This window comes from Salmo salar, chromosome 01, assembly GCF_965601325.2.
Source record: "Salmo salar chromosome 01, fSalSal1, whole genome shotgun sequence".
NCBI classification, from domain to species: domain Eukaryota; kingdom Metazoa; phylum Chordata; class Actinopteri; order Salmoniformes; family Salmonidae; genus Salmo; species Salmo salar.
The window spans coordinates 16985464-16999619 of NC_138291.1; the positions used below are offsets into that span (position 1 = coordinate 16985464).

Here is a 14156-nt window from a genome sequence, read left to right on the forward strand (position 1 = left end):
AATAGGTAGACCAACAGGTAGACCAACAGGTAGACCACCAGGTAGACCAACAGGTAGACCACCAGGTAGACTAACAGGTAGACCAATAGGTAGACCAACAGGTAGACCACCAGGTAGACCACCAGGTAGACCACCAGGTAGACCAACAGGTAGACCACCAGGTAGACTAACAGGTAGCCCACCAGGTAGACCAATAGGTAGACCACCAGGTAGACCAACAGGTAGACCACCAGGTAGACTAACAGGTAGACCACCAGGTAGACCAACAGGTAGACCACCAGGTAGACCAATAGGTAGACCACCAGGTAGACAAACAGGTAGACCACCAGGTAGACCAATAGGTAGACCACCAGGTAGACCAACAGGTAGACCACCAGGTAGACTAACAGGTAGACCACCAGGTAGACCAACAGGTAGACCACCAGGTAGACCAACAGGTAGACCACCAGGTAGACTAACAGGTAGACTAACAGGTAGACCACCAGGTAGCCCACCAGGTAGACAAACAGGTAGACCAACAGGTAGACCAACAGGTAGACCACCAGGTAGCCCACCAGGTAGACGAACAGGTAGACCAATAGGTAGACCACCAGGTAGACCAACAGGTAGACCACCAGGTAGACCACCAGGTAGACAAACAGGTAGACCAATAGGTAGACCAACAGGTAGACCACCAGGTAGACCAACAGGTAGACGAACAGGTAGACCAATAGGTAGACCAACAGGTAGACCACCAGGTAGACTAACAGGTAGAGCAATAGGTAGACCAACAGGTAGACCAACAGGTAGACCACCAGGTAGACCAACAGGTAGACCACCAGGTAGACTAACAGGTAGACCAATAGGTAGACCAACAGGTAGACTAACAGGTAGACCACCAGGTAGACCACCAGGTAGACCACCAGGTAGACCAACAGGTAGACCACCAGGTAGACTAACAGGTAGCCCACCAGGTAGACCAATAGGTAGACCACCAGGTAGACCAACAGGTAGACCACCAGGTAGACTAACAGGTAGACCACCAGGTAGACCAACAGGTAGACCACCAGGTAGACCAATAGGTAGACCACCAGGTAGACCAACAGGTAGACCACCAGGTAGACCAATAGGTAGACCACCAGGTAGACCAACAGGTAGACCACCAGGTAGACTAACAGGTAGACCACCAGGTAGACTAACAGGTAGACCAACAGGTAGACCACCAGGTAGACCAACAGGTAGACCACCAGGTAGACTAACAGGTAGACCACCAGGTAGCCCACCAGGTAGACAAACAGGTAGACCAACAGGTAGACCAACAGGTAGACCACCAGGTAGCCCACCAGGTAGGCAAACAGGTAGACCAACAGGTAGACCAACAGGTAGACCACCAGGTAGCCCACCAGGTAGGCAAACAGGTAGACCAACAGGTAGACCAACAGGTAGACCACCAGGTAGCCCACCAGGTAGGCAAACAGGTAGACCAACAGGTAGTCCAACAGGTAGACCACCAGGTAGCCCACCAGGTAGACCACCAGGTAGACAAACAGGTAGACCAACAGGTAGACCAACACAAAGTACCAACACATGTCATTGACTATTGGTCTCCGCCCCTTTCCTCGTTGTAGCCTAATCCAATCCGATGCCCTGTCACAGGTAAAACCGGTCACATATTCTCACTCTACACTCCAAAAGCCGACAAAACCCGTTCGTTCAGAGACACCTTTGCCGTGGCCCTCATCGTGCTTCAGTTTTTCTGGTGAAAGTAGACAGATCGGATTTACAGTACCAACTAGAAAGTCCAGTTCCACCAACCGAGATGTCACAGGATCATGACAAGTAAGTGTTTTTAGTCGCCACTGCAAGTCCAGCAGAACCAAGGTGTTGAGCTCTTAACAGTATACTGAACTTTGGTGCAAATTGACGAATGGATATTTTTTTAGGTGGTTTACCCGCGCAGGTGGATTCTAACGGAGTGTCCTGGACTGTGGGAAAGTTGACTTTTTTCCTGCCAGGCAAAACGACTATGATTCAATCTCCATATTTATTGTGCTTAGTGATTCAATATCTATTTATCGTGTTTAGGATCCGTGTGAGCGCCGTTTGGGGTTCATAGCTAGAAGCGCTGTTTCTCTGGTCGGGTTCTAGCCTGCACGCCACAGGTGTATATCTCGCCACCTGTCGTGCTGGTTCAGGCGCCTGTTCCGAGTAACGTTCTGCCAACCCGTGTGTTATTGATGGGCGGTTCATTATTTGATTTGGCTCACAGTTATGTGGTTAGACTTTATTTTGTTTGTCGAAGATATTCGTCTTAACCCCCCCATATTATTTTCCTAGTTGAGGTTTGAAATGTATTATTTGATGCCCTAATCCATGGTTGTAATTGCATTTCTAATCGAACATGTAACTTGAATCGAAAAAAATATCCTTATTTTTTTGTAGGATTTTTTATCTTTGCTCCAGAGTGGTAATGTGTGAATGTATTTTGTCCGTTTTTGAGGGCAATGACAAGGAGACTGTTGACTCCAGTGAAATCGTACACCTTTTAGGCGTTGGCCCCTTTAGTCAGAGGAACAATGTAAGCAAGATTTTCTCCGTTGTATTGTAGACACAGTCACTGGACGAATAATTCATGTTGACATAATTATTTAATTGATTGAGATAGTCAATACGAAAATGTTGTATTAAGAAAAGGGATTATAATATTCACAAATAGGCCCTTGTAAAGAAAAATGATACAATGATAAAGACGAGCTTTTTCGTTTTCTTTTCTTAATCTCATCATTTTTAAGCGTTTAATTTAGGCCTTACTGCATAGGCCAGCCAGTTTCACGTGATATCAAAATACGGTGTGAGGCAAATGGATTTCTCTCTCTTCAATCTTTCAGGAAAAACAATTTAGGCTAAGCAATTTTGTCAGTATCCAATTTAATGCTTTTTTCCACATTGAAAACTTTTATCCTTTTTTCCACATTGAAAACTTTTATCCTCTTTTGTTTTACAGTGGATTGCATATCATCCAAAACAAAAACAAAACATTTGGGCGGGGGGGTGAATAACGGATCTATCGGGTTGCAAATCCTTAACGCCCCAATTCGACCCGGGAAACATTTTGTGAATGAAACAATTAGATATTGGATTACTAATAATACGTTTGCCTTGACCATTCCGAATAAAATAATTTGCTGTAGCAACTATAGCTTGGAAACCATCCGTACATTCTGTTTGTGCCACTCTGGAGACGCTTTTGTGTGAATTGAGGACAGAAAATGTCTCTTATCTCACACTAGCCTATATAGCATTTTGTTTGTTCATTTGAGAGAGTAGATTTAAGCAATTAAACAAATAAGGGGTGTCTTTATGTCTAAGATCTCATCATTGTTTGCACTTTAAATATTGTGCTAAAAATTAAACCTCAAAGGTTCTGTTTGTGACTGTAAAATAATTAAATTAAAAATAAAGGCAAACTATTTATTAAAACAATATTTGTGTGATCATCATACACATGTATTTAACATAGAATTAACCCATGCATGTTAGCCTACATTTAAATCACTGAAATACTACAATCTCATTGTTCAATAATGTAGGGCTTGTGGGCTATGTAACACCCTCTCACATTCTATGCAATAAATCTTGGTAAAAATTACTTATAGGCTTACTGTAAGTACCAAAAATTTAGATATTGTAATAATGGACCCTTTCTCTAATACGTAGAATCACCCATCCTGTATGCTCACTCCTATGTTCTCAAGGTAGATACAGTTTTGTTCCTTGTACCTAATCGACCATGACTGACTGACTGTCTGATACAGTACAGAGAGGAGGACTGATTCTCTTTGGCATTGAGTCAGTTAAGGGCCTATGATTATGATGATGACGAACGATGATTGTTCCAAACAGGTTCTTTAAAAATAAAACAACAACCCAGTCATATAAACTCTGGAATGTTGTACTAGATCCCTGCCTGGAGACAAAAGACAGGTAACCAATAGGAAACACTTAACAGTAGACAGGTAACCAATAGGAAACACTTAACAGCATACAGGTAACCAATAGGAAACACTTAACAGTAGACAGGTAACCAATATGAAACACTTAACAGCAGACAGGTAACCAATAGGAAACACTTAACAGCAGACAGGTAACCAATAGGAAACACTTAACATACAGGTAGCCAATAGGAAACACTTAACTGAAGACAGGTAACCAATAGGAAACACTTAACTGAAGACAGAGACAGGTAACCAATAGGAAACACTTAACAGCAGACAGGTAACCAATAGGAAACACTTAACAGCAGACAGGTAACCAATAGGAAACACTTAACAGCAGACAGGTAACCAATAGGAAACACTTAACAGCAGACAGGTAGAGCAGTAGAGCATCTTTTCTCTCACAGGTTGCTGAGATTTGTTGCACAATCGACTTTCTTGTACAACAGGTCTGGAAGATAAAGAGTGACGTTGTTGATATTTCCAACTTGTTCGTCGGTTGTGAGCAATGCAGTGATTGTTGCTCTGACTGTCTGTTGATTTACGTGTTGATTTACGTGCTGATTTACGTGCTGTCAGTCCGGCCTATCCAGTGACTCCCTGTCTGAATCTGAAGTGAACCAGTTAGAGAAACAAGACCATATTAACTAAATATTTATAACTCAGTCCATCTTTTGTGTGTAGCTTATAATTATGCAGCTCCTGGTTTTGACATACACTTTATCTAGCTAGCACATTACTTTCCTTCAAGAAAATTGTCACTGCACTCCTGCTAACATGTCTCTCTCTCTCTTTGTCTTTTTTTTCTTCTCCTTTCTCCGTCTCTTCTCCCTTCTCTTTCTCCCCCTCCCCAGTAAGAGACCGGTCCTGTTGTTGCAGAATGAGCCCAGCTACGGCCAGCGTCGGCCCTACACCAACGAAGACGAGGCGTGGAAGTCGTTCCTGGAGAACCCCCTGACAGCCGCCACCAAGGCCATGATGAGCATCAACGGTGACGAGGACAGCGCCGCTGCCCTGGGCGTGCTCTACGACTACTACAAGGTAACACAGGACCCAGGCTGGTCGACTACAGGCTGGTACGACTACTACAAGGTAACACAGGACCCAGGCTGGTCGACTACAGGCTGGTACGACTACTACAAGGTAACACAGGACCCAGGCTGGTCGACTACAGGCTGGTACGACTACTACAAGGTAACACAGGACCCAGGCTGGTCGACTACAGGCTGGTACGACTACTACAAGGTAACACAGGACCCAGGCTGGTCGACTACAGGCTGGTACGACTACTACAAGGTAACACAGGACCCAGGCTGGTCGACTACAGGCTGGTACGACTACTACAAGGTAACACAGGACCCAGGCTGGTCGACTACAGGCTGGTACGACTACTACAAGGTAACACAGGACCCAGGCTGGTCGACTACAGGCTGGTACGACTACTACAAGGTAACACAGGACCCAGGCTGGTCGACTACAGGCTGGTACGACTACTACAAGGTAACACAGGACCCAGGCTGGTCGACTACAGGCTGGTACGACTACTACAAGGTAACACAGGACCCAGGCTGGTCGACTACAGGCTGGTACGACTACTACAAAGTAACACAGGACCCAGGCTGGTCGACTACAGGCTGGTACGACTACTACAAGGTAACACAGGACCCAGGCTGGTCGACTACAGGCTGGTACGACTACTACAAGGTAACACAGGACCCAGGCTGGTCGACTACAGGCTGGTACGACTACTACAAGGTAACACAGGACTCAGGCTGGTCGACTACAGGCTGGTACGACTACTACAAGGTAACACAGGACCCAGGCTGGTCGACTACAGGCTGGTACGACTACTACAAGGTAACACAGGACCCAGGCTGGTCGACTACAGGCTGGTACGACTACTACAAGGTAACACAGGACCCAGGCTGGTCGACTACAGGCTGGTACAACTACTACAAGGTAACACAGGACCCAGGCTGGTCAAATACAGGCTGGTACGACTACTACAAGGTAACACAGGACCCAGGCTGGTCGACTACAGGCTGGTACGACTACTACAAGGTAACACAGGACCCAGGCTGGTCGACTACAGGCTGGTACGACTACTACAAGGTAACACAGGACCCAGGCTGGTCGACTACAGGTTGGTACGCCTACTACAAGGTACCACAGGACCCAGGCTGGTCGACTACAGGCTGGTACGCCTACTACAAGGTAACACAGGACTCAGGCTGGTCGAATACAGGCTGGTACGAGTACAGGACCCAGGCTGGTTGACGACAGGCTGGTACGACTGTAACAAGGTGGCCTAAAAAAACAAGAATCAGTTGAGTCATTACTTGTACAGGAGCTGTGCTCACCCACACTTATTACTGGTACAGGAGCCATGTTCACCCACACTTATTACTGGTACAGGAGCCATGTTCACCCACACTTATTACTGGTACAGGAGCTGTGCTCACCAACACTTATTACTGGTACAGGAGCTGTGCTCACCCACACTTATTACTGGTACAGGAGCCATGTTCACCCACACTTATTACTGATACAGGAGCCATGTTCACACACACTTATTACTGCTACAGGAGCCATGTTCACTCACAGGTGTTACGACACTGTTCCACAACAATCCGAGCCATAGAGATCGACAGCGTTGGGGAAACTAATTGAATTAACAGCTGTGAGGCCTTAGTACTATTGCCTCTTAGTTACGACTGAAGTTGCTTTACTTCCTGCATCTGTGAAACAGCAACAACTAGTAGTGTTGTCTATGTAGACATGGTTCTATTGGATGTGGTCAGACTCACAGCGGCTGTGTTTACCTTCCCATGCAGGTGCCCAGAGAGAAGAGAACAATATCCCAGACCAAGACGGAGTCAATGGGCTCTGATGTGGATCCCAACAAAAGGTCCATGTAGGTAGAACATCCCTTTACAAACCACTGGGGAGGGCAAATGTGCTGTGTGCGCCTGTGTGCATTTATAGGAACTACTAGGAATTTAGAAGTGAGAGGAATACAGGTCCTCCACACACCTCACCTTACCTTACCTCACCTCACTACACCTTACCACACCTCACCTCACCTCACCACACTACACCTCACTACACCTTACTACACCTTACCTTACCACACCTCTCTACACCTCACCACACTACACCTTACCTTACTACACCTCACTACACCTTACCTTACCACACCTCACTACACCTTACCTTACCCCACCTCACTACACCTCACCTTACCACAACTCACCTTACCACACCTTACTACACCTCACTACACCTTACCTTACCACACCTCAATACACCTCACCTTACCACACCTCACTACACCTCACCTCACCACCTCTCACCTCACCCCACCTCACTACACCTTACCTTACCACACCTCAATACACCTTACCTTACCACACCTCACTACACCTCACCTTACCACACCTCACTACACCTCACCTCACCACCTCTCACCTCACCACACCTCACTACACCTTACCTTACCTCACCACTTCTCACTACACCTCACCTCACCTCACTACACCTTACCTTACCTTACCTCACCTCACCACATCTCACCTCACTACACCTCACCTAACTACACCTTACCTCACCTCACCACATCTCACCTCACTACACCCCACCTCACTACACCTTACCTTACCTCACCTCACCACATCTCACCAGACCACACTTCACCTCACTACACCTTACCTTACCTCACCTCACCACATCTCACCTCACTACACCTCACCTCACTATACCTTACCTCACCTCACCACATCTCACCTCACTACACCTCACCTAACTACACCTTACCTTACCTCACCTCACCACATCTCACCACACCTCACCTCACTACATCTTACCTCACCTCACCTCACCTCACCTCACTACACCTTACCTCACCTTACCACACCACATCTCACCTCACCTCACCTCACCTCACCTCAATACACCTTACCTTACCTCACCTCACCTCACCACACCACACCTCACCTCACCTCACCTCACCTCACCTCACCTCACCTCACCTCACCTCACCTCACCTCACCTCACCTCACCTCACCTCACCTCACCTCACTACACCTTACCTTACCTCACCTCACCTCAACTCACCACATCTCACCTCACCTCACTACACCTTACCTTACCTCACCTCACCTCACCACATCTCACCTCACTACACCTTACCTCACCTCGCCACACCACACCTCACCTCACCTCACCGTCGGTTTGGTCCTTGTGACATTTCATCATAAACTGACATTTTACCTGCCGTGTTTTTTGTTTTTCTTCAGGCACTTGATGGCCCCCCTGCAGGAAGCTTCCATGGCGTCAGTGGAGAGCAGGATCCAGTTCCTGAAGGGCCCCATCAACATCCTGCTGCCCAACCAGCTAGCTGGCCAGGACAACAAGAGAGGGGTCCTTTTCCCCTCCCCGGACACCACTGTCACCGTCTCCATCGCCGCCGCCCCCAACTACCCCAACGTCAAGATGGAGGTGCCCTCCCACAGCTTCCACTGTGCTGAGTCCGACAGCCACACGGCAGAGTTCGCCAGGCAGCTCACACACAGCCAGTTCAGCCCTAGCACCCAGCCCCGTACCCCCGACTCCACCTTCCCAGAGACCTACAAGGATGGTTCCCAAGAGGTGTGGACACAACAACAGGAATCCAATAGCCTCTTCTCTAGTCTAAAACTCCCACCACCCTCCTCCACACCCCCACTCTCAGATCTCTCTCTCCAGTCAGACAATAACCCTTTCACCTGAGCCTCTGGAGCTTACAACAGTGGGTCTCAGCCTTCCCTGTTTTTATTTGAACATTCCAAAATAGCAGGCCAGTGTGTTATTATGCCATTGTCTGGCCCACACAATAAAGTGCTGTACTATTTCCCCCCTTCAATAGCCTCTCTCCTCTCTCTTCTCTCTCCTCTCTCTCCATTTAACCTGGAGGGGAATTACCTTGGAAAGGGATAACCCAACACAACCCCCTTCACACGGGGAGCAGAGGAAGGAGTGAGGGAAGGAGAGAGGGAGGGTAGGATGGGAAGTGGTTTGTTTCCACTTCAGTGAGAGAGAGAGAGAGAGAGAGAGAGAGAGAGAGAGGGCTCCCTTTACTTCCTGTAACCCCTGAGAGTGCTAGCTACAACCCTTGTCATGGATGCTTGTCTAAATCCAGACCCTCTCTCCCCACTTCTCTGTCCTCTTTGTGTGCCACAGGTGTTCTCCTTCCCAGGGGATCTCCAGTTACGCATGGCCTCCATCTCGGCAGAGGAATACAGCGTGTTTGACACCATGCCGGGGTAAGCCCTCCAGCCCGGCGCCTGCCCGCTGTCGCTCGCACCCTGCCATTCAGCCCCTGATAGGAGAATAACCTCATTCACTACAGTCACCTGGGGGTCAGCAGATTCCCTCAGTTTAAAAGCTACAATGCCAAACGTAATGTTATCAGGGACTCAGTGACACTACGAGGATTCGGGGTCACAATCAAGCCAATGGGAAGGGACTGATGAGGGTGGTCTTAATCAAGGGGTGACATTTGCAATGTATTTCACATGTGGAAAATATAGGTTATCAATATTTGCATACGGTATATTCATAAATACTGAAAACACATCTAGATGGTTTAGAATAAAGATAGATACCAGACAAACATCAGCTGAATACTAGATACATCACTTTTTCCATCTCTATGCCTACTCTTTCCCTAGCCTGAAATCCAGGCCTGTTTTGTGCCAAACATATGACACGGAGTACAAGGAGTGGAATGTCAGCACAAAGCAGGTCTAGATTTCAGGCTCCTCTTTCCCTAAAGGAAAATACAAATGTAGCCTACTGTGGTTTTGTCACTAATATTTATTTCCTGATTAGGAATAATTTTGAGTACACCCTGGATGCTTCCAAGTCGCTGCGTCAGAAGACAGGTGACGGTACCATGACGTACCTGAACAAGGGACAGTTCTACCCCATCAGCCTCAGGGAGATAGACAACAGCAAGCTGCAGCACCCCATCAGCAAAGTCAGGGTAAGACCACACCACCAAGCTAGTTAGTTGTTCTACAGTAGTTCATTGTCAATAACAGAAAACTTTTAGATTGGTCCTTGTCTGTAACTAAATATGTGCAGATAATTTGGCTAGGTCTCTCATGTTAACGATACATTTTTTGACAGAATAAACAGAGAAATCTTATGCTAGTTGGTAGCTATTATGCTAATAGTAGCTAATGTACTAACAAGTAGGAACTTGTTAAGTGGAATGTGTCAGTTAAGCTAGCATGATTGATGGCCCTGGGGTTGTGTGCACCATTTCAGAGTGTGGTGATGGTGGTGTTTGGAGAGGAGAAGTGCAGAGACGACCAGCTGAAGCACTGGAAGTACTGGCACTCCAGACAGCACACAGCCAAGCAGAGGTGTCTTGATATTGGTAAGAGCCTATGCTACTGGAACCTACATGGAACACTAGTCCTCACAAACTCTTGAAGGAGACGCTACACCAAGACATGAAATGCCTAATTTACGGTGCAAAGCACAAGTTAGTACAAGTTTTCAACTGTTATTATCTAAAGCGAGGAAAGACAAAAAACTAGCTAAAACATGAGTTGATTTACCCTTTAAGATTGTTCATCAACCTTAAATGTTTTATTACATCTGGGGAAATAACAGGTGCAAACTTCACATTACAAACGCTTATTAAATCAGGCCATAGTTTTTATGTCACATAAAGTCACCCGAAGTACTGCCTGAATGGTTCCGAATACATTTCATCATATTTACCTGACACTCTTCTTACCATACCATCCTGCACTGTCACGAGTCACTGTTGTTCCCTGAGTTGTTGTGCAACAGTCACCCTCCATCTCCTCCCCCGTGTCACATGCTGTCTCTGTCTCAGCTCAACTCTCATGACCTAGAAGGAGAAGAATCCAGCTAGCCAAGGAGCCAGGCAGACAGACCCACCCAACGAGCCAAAACCTCTATGCCACCTTAAGTAAATAACTTAGTATGAGATCTAGGATGAGCACGTCCCCCTTGTCCATATACTCTTATTCTAAAAGGGAAAAATGATCCTGGATCTGATTGGTTGAACCTTAACAAACCTCATTAGAACAATACACATGATTGGATGAAGGAGGGTGATAATGAGGGTGGATATGGGACAAGGCCAGTTGTCCTATTTACTTTTACTTCACTACATTCCTAAATAAATGAATGTACTTTTTACTCCATACATTTTCCCTGACACCCAAAAGTATTCGTTACATTTGGAATGCTTAGCAGGACAGAAAAATTGTCAAATTCACGCACTTATCAAGAAAACATCCCTAGTCATTCCTACTGCCTCTGATCTGGCAGACTCTCTAAACACAAATGCTTAGTTTGTAAATTATGTGTGAGTGTTGGAGTGTGCCCCTGGCTATCCGTAAATGTGCTGTCTGGTTTGTTTAGTATAAAGGATTTGAAATTATTTATACTTTTACTTTTGATACTTAAGTATATTTTAGCAATTACATTTACATTTGATACTTAAGTATATTTAAAACCAAATACTTTTAGACTTTTACTCAAGTAATATTTTACTGGGTGACTTTTGCTTGAATCGTTTTCTATTAAGGTATCTATACTTTCACTCAAGTATGACAATTGGGTACTTTTTCCACCACTGCCTATTTGTTAATGATACCTGTGTCAACTGAGCTTCATGGTGGCTCCCTGTCGGGACAATACAGCAGCTTAATTCTCTGGAGGTAGACTGATCAATCTTACTCTGCACGCACACACTGTGAAAGGAGAACTTAGTTTGGCTTGACAGAGGAAAGTGTATTGTCTCACTTGCAGTCTGACTTTGATGGAAGGACTGTGGGCGAAAGGTGACCATTGAGACAACCTGCTTGCTTTTGATTAAAAGTAGTCAGTCAGCAACGTAGAAGTGCTCTACTAAAGCAGTGTGGTTTCTGGCATAGGGGTATAGGCCTAATAAGGGACTTTGATGGGATTAGTCAGAATGTAAAGTTTGGAGACAAGCACCTCAATTTCCAAAAAATGGCATAGTGAAAACATTTTCTGAAGGATTAGACTTGGTAGTACAACAACGCAAGACTACGAGACCAATACCACGGAGCAAGCTTTTTAAGCCGCACCTTTTGAGGACAAAAAGCTTGTTTGTTTATCAAACATCTAAGATGTGGGATGGGACCTCACCAGGGTGGGAGCACATTCTCAATGGTTGTATCTAATACAAGCTACTGACCTTCACTTCATTCTTATGCAAGGCTCCTAAAACCTTTCATTCAGCCCAGTCCTAATAATGATAATAATAATACTAATAAAATAGCCTTTCACCTCTCCATACTTAGTTTCATAACTTAGCCACCGCCGCGCTTATCTTAGCACCCTCTCTTCATTGAACGTCTTCTGTCAGTGCTAACTGTACTAACAGTCCGTTATGTGTTCCATGGTTCCCAGCTGACTACAAAGAGAGCTTCAACACAATCAGCAACATTGAGGAGATCTCCTACAACGCCATCTCCTTCACCTGGGACATCAATGAGGAGGCTAAGGTGAGGTATAGGAAACATACCTTTTGGTATGAGGAATCAGAGAAAAAGGTGAAGAGAGATGGAAAGATAGTTGTAAGCCTAGTTGTTTTTCCCTAGAACACGTGATGATGCCAAGTGTTTCTGGAGGATTCGGTTCATCTGATCACAACTTCCTCATCAACATTCTGTGTAAATGTGGCTGAAGATTCTTCCAAAAATAGACTGCCTTCCCTTGCTCTGAAGGTTAGGATGTGTTTTGGCCATCACAGAAAAGGTGTCAGGTGATGCAAACCAATTTGTCAGCAAGCGATCGTCACACGCTTTGTCCTTTGTTTTCTTCTAGATGCCTATTATGGAAAGTTGTCCTTCGAGTTTTGATCGAAAAATAAAGACATTTATTGGCCCTTGGGGAGTAAGGGGAGTTTTTCCAGTGTTTTGGGTCCTTTGGTTGCTTAGAGACCATAGTGAATAGGTACATGCGTAGGTGTTTGTCTGCCGTCGAGGCCACATTCTAAACTCGTTCTACATGTCACCCCAATTGCTGAGCTAAAGTGATGCACATACAAGGGAGGCCTAAGGATCTAGGGCTTGCCTACTGCCTAACAATGGGAGTTGGAATGAGGAAACGCAGCAGGGGGGCAGAACTGGATTTGACAGCTAGCGATGGAATCCCGTCCGACCGGGTACGAGGTGACAGACATAATCCACCGTCCCTGACCAGTTTGTTGGGTTGTGAGGGATGGCGTCAACAGACAATCTCACAGACGCTTTAGCTAGCACTTTATGTTCATGGGGTGCTATGACACTGCTACTGTTGACTGTTGGTCTGTTAGCCTGGGATGCACAAACAAACTACCAGATAGACAGTTCATCTATCCCTTCCATCTCCTTGCTCGTTGGTTTTCACTGAGGGACACACACACACACACACACACACACATGCATACATATAACCAGGGTGTGGATCTTTTCATCTCATGACCTGAGGCCTGTGTCCATAGGACCCGAGGACTTCCATCCTTGTGTTTGTACTGTGTATAATCACCTGTGTCTATGCACTGTCTGTTTGTTAGAACCACAGATGAGTTGGGTGTAAGGTGTCACACTAAGGATGGTTGTGTGTGTGCGCGCGTGTGTGCGTGTGCGTGTGCGTGTGTGTGTGTGTGTGTGTGTGTGTGTGTGTGTGTGTGTGTGTGTGTGTGTGTGTGTGTGTGTGTGTGTGTGTGTGTGTGTGTGTGTGTGTGTGTGCGTGTGTGTGTGTGAAAGATGCTTTACCTTCTCTCGCTGAGTCCCCTGAGGATTTAATAACTTAGGCACACAGTTTACTCAGAAGGAGGAAATGAAACAAGGCAGAGTAGGAGCAGCCTTTCTCAAATGTTGACGCGGTTTGGGCTTCTTGGCAAAACACTCTGCAATGATCATGAGAATAGAGCATTATACGATGAGATCATCTTTACTGAAGATGAGCAATTGCAAAAACGTTGAAATGGAACATACTTGCTCGTGAGACTATGTTGCACCATACATGACTTTACGTGAAGTTAGCCACATCGTTTCTTACCACTTTGGGTCACCAGCAGGCTATTTGATTAAACCAAGGATCTAATTTAGAAAACGAGTTAAATTCTGCTTAAAATGAACTGCAAAA

The 14156-nt window shown here is 45.9% G+C and overlaps 1 protein-coding gene across 1 annotated transcript in view; it reads left to right on the forward strand.

Moving 5' to 3' along the window:
* Positions 1–1628: 1628 nt before the first annotated feature.
* Positions 1629–14156, forward strand: part of LOC106567073 (grainyhead-like protein 1 homolog) — a 30552-nt gene continuing 18024 nt past the window's right edge. The window contains exons 1-8 of the mRNA XM_014135981.3: positions 1629–1818; positions 4829–5015; positions 6809–6888; positions 8270–8621; positions 9192–9274; positions 9843–9996; positions 10284–10395; positions 12435–12529. Of these exons, the coding sequence (XP_013991456.1) occupies positions 1799–1818; positions 4829–5015; positions 6809–6888; positions 8270–8621; positions 9192–9274; positions 9843–9996; positions 10284–10395; positions 12435–12529 (1083 nt within the window). The 5' untranslated portion in view covers positions 1629–1798. The remainder of the gene's footprint in view (positions 1819–4828; positions 5016–6808; positions 6889–8269; positions 8622–9191; positions 9275–9842; positions 9997–10283; positions 10396–12434; positions 12530–14156) is intronic.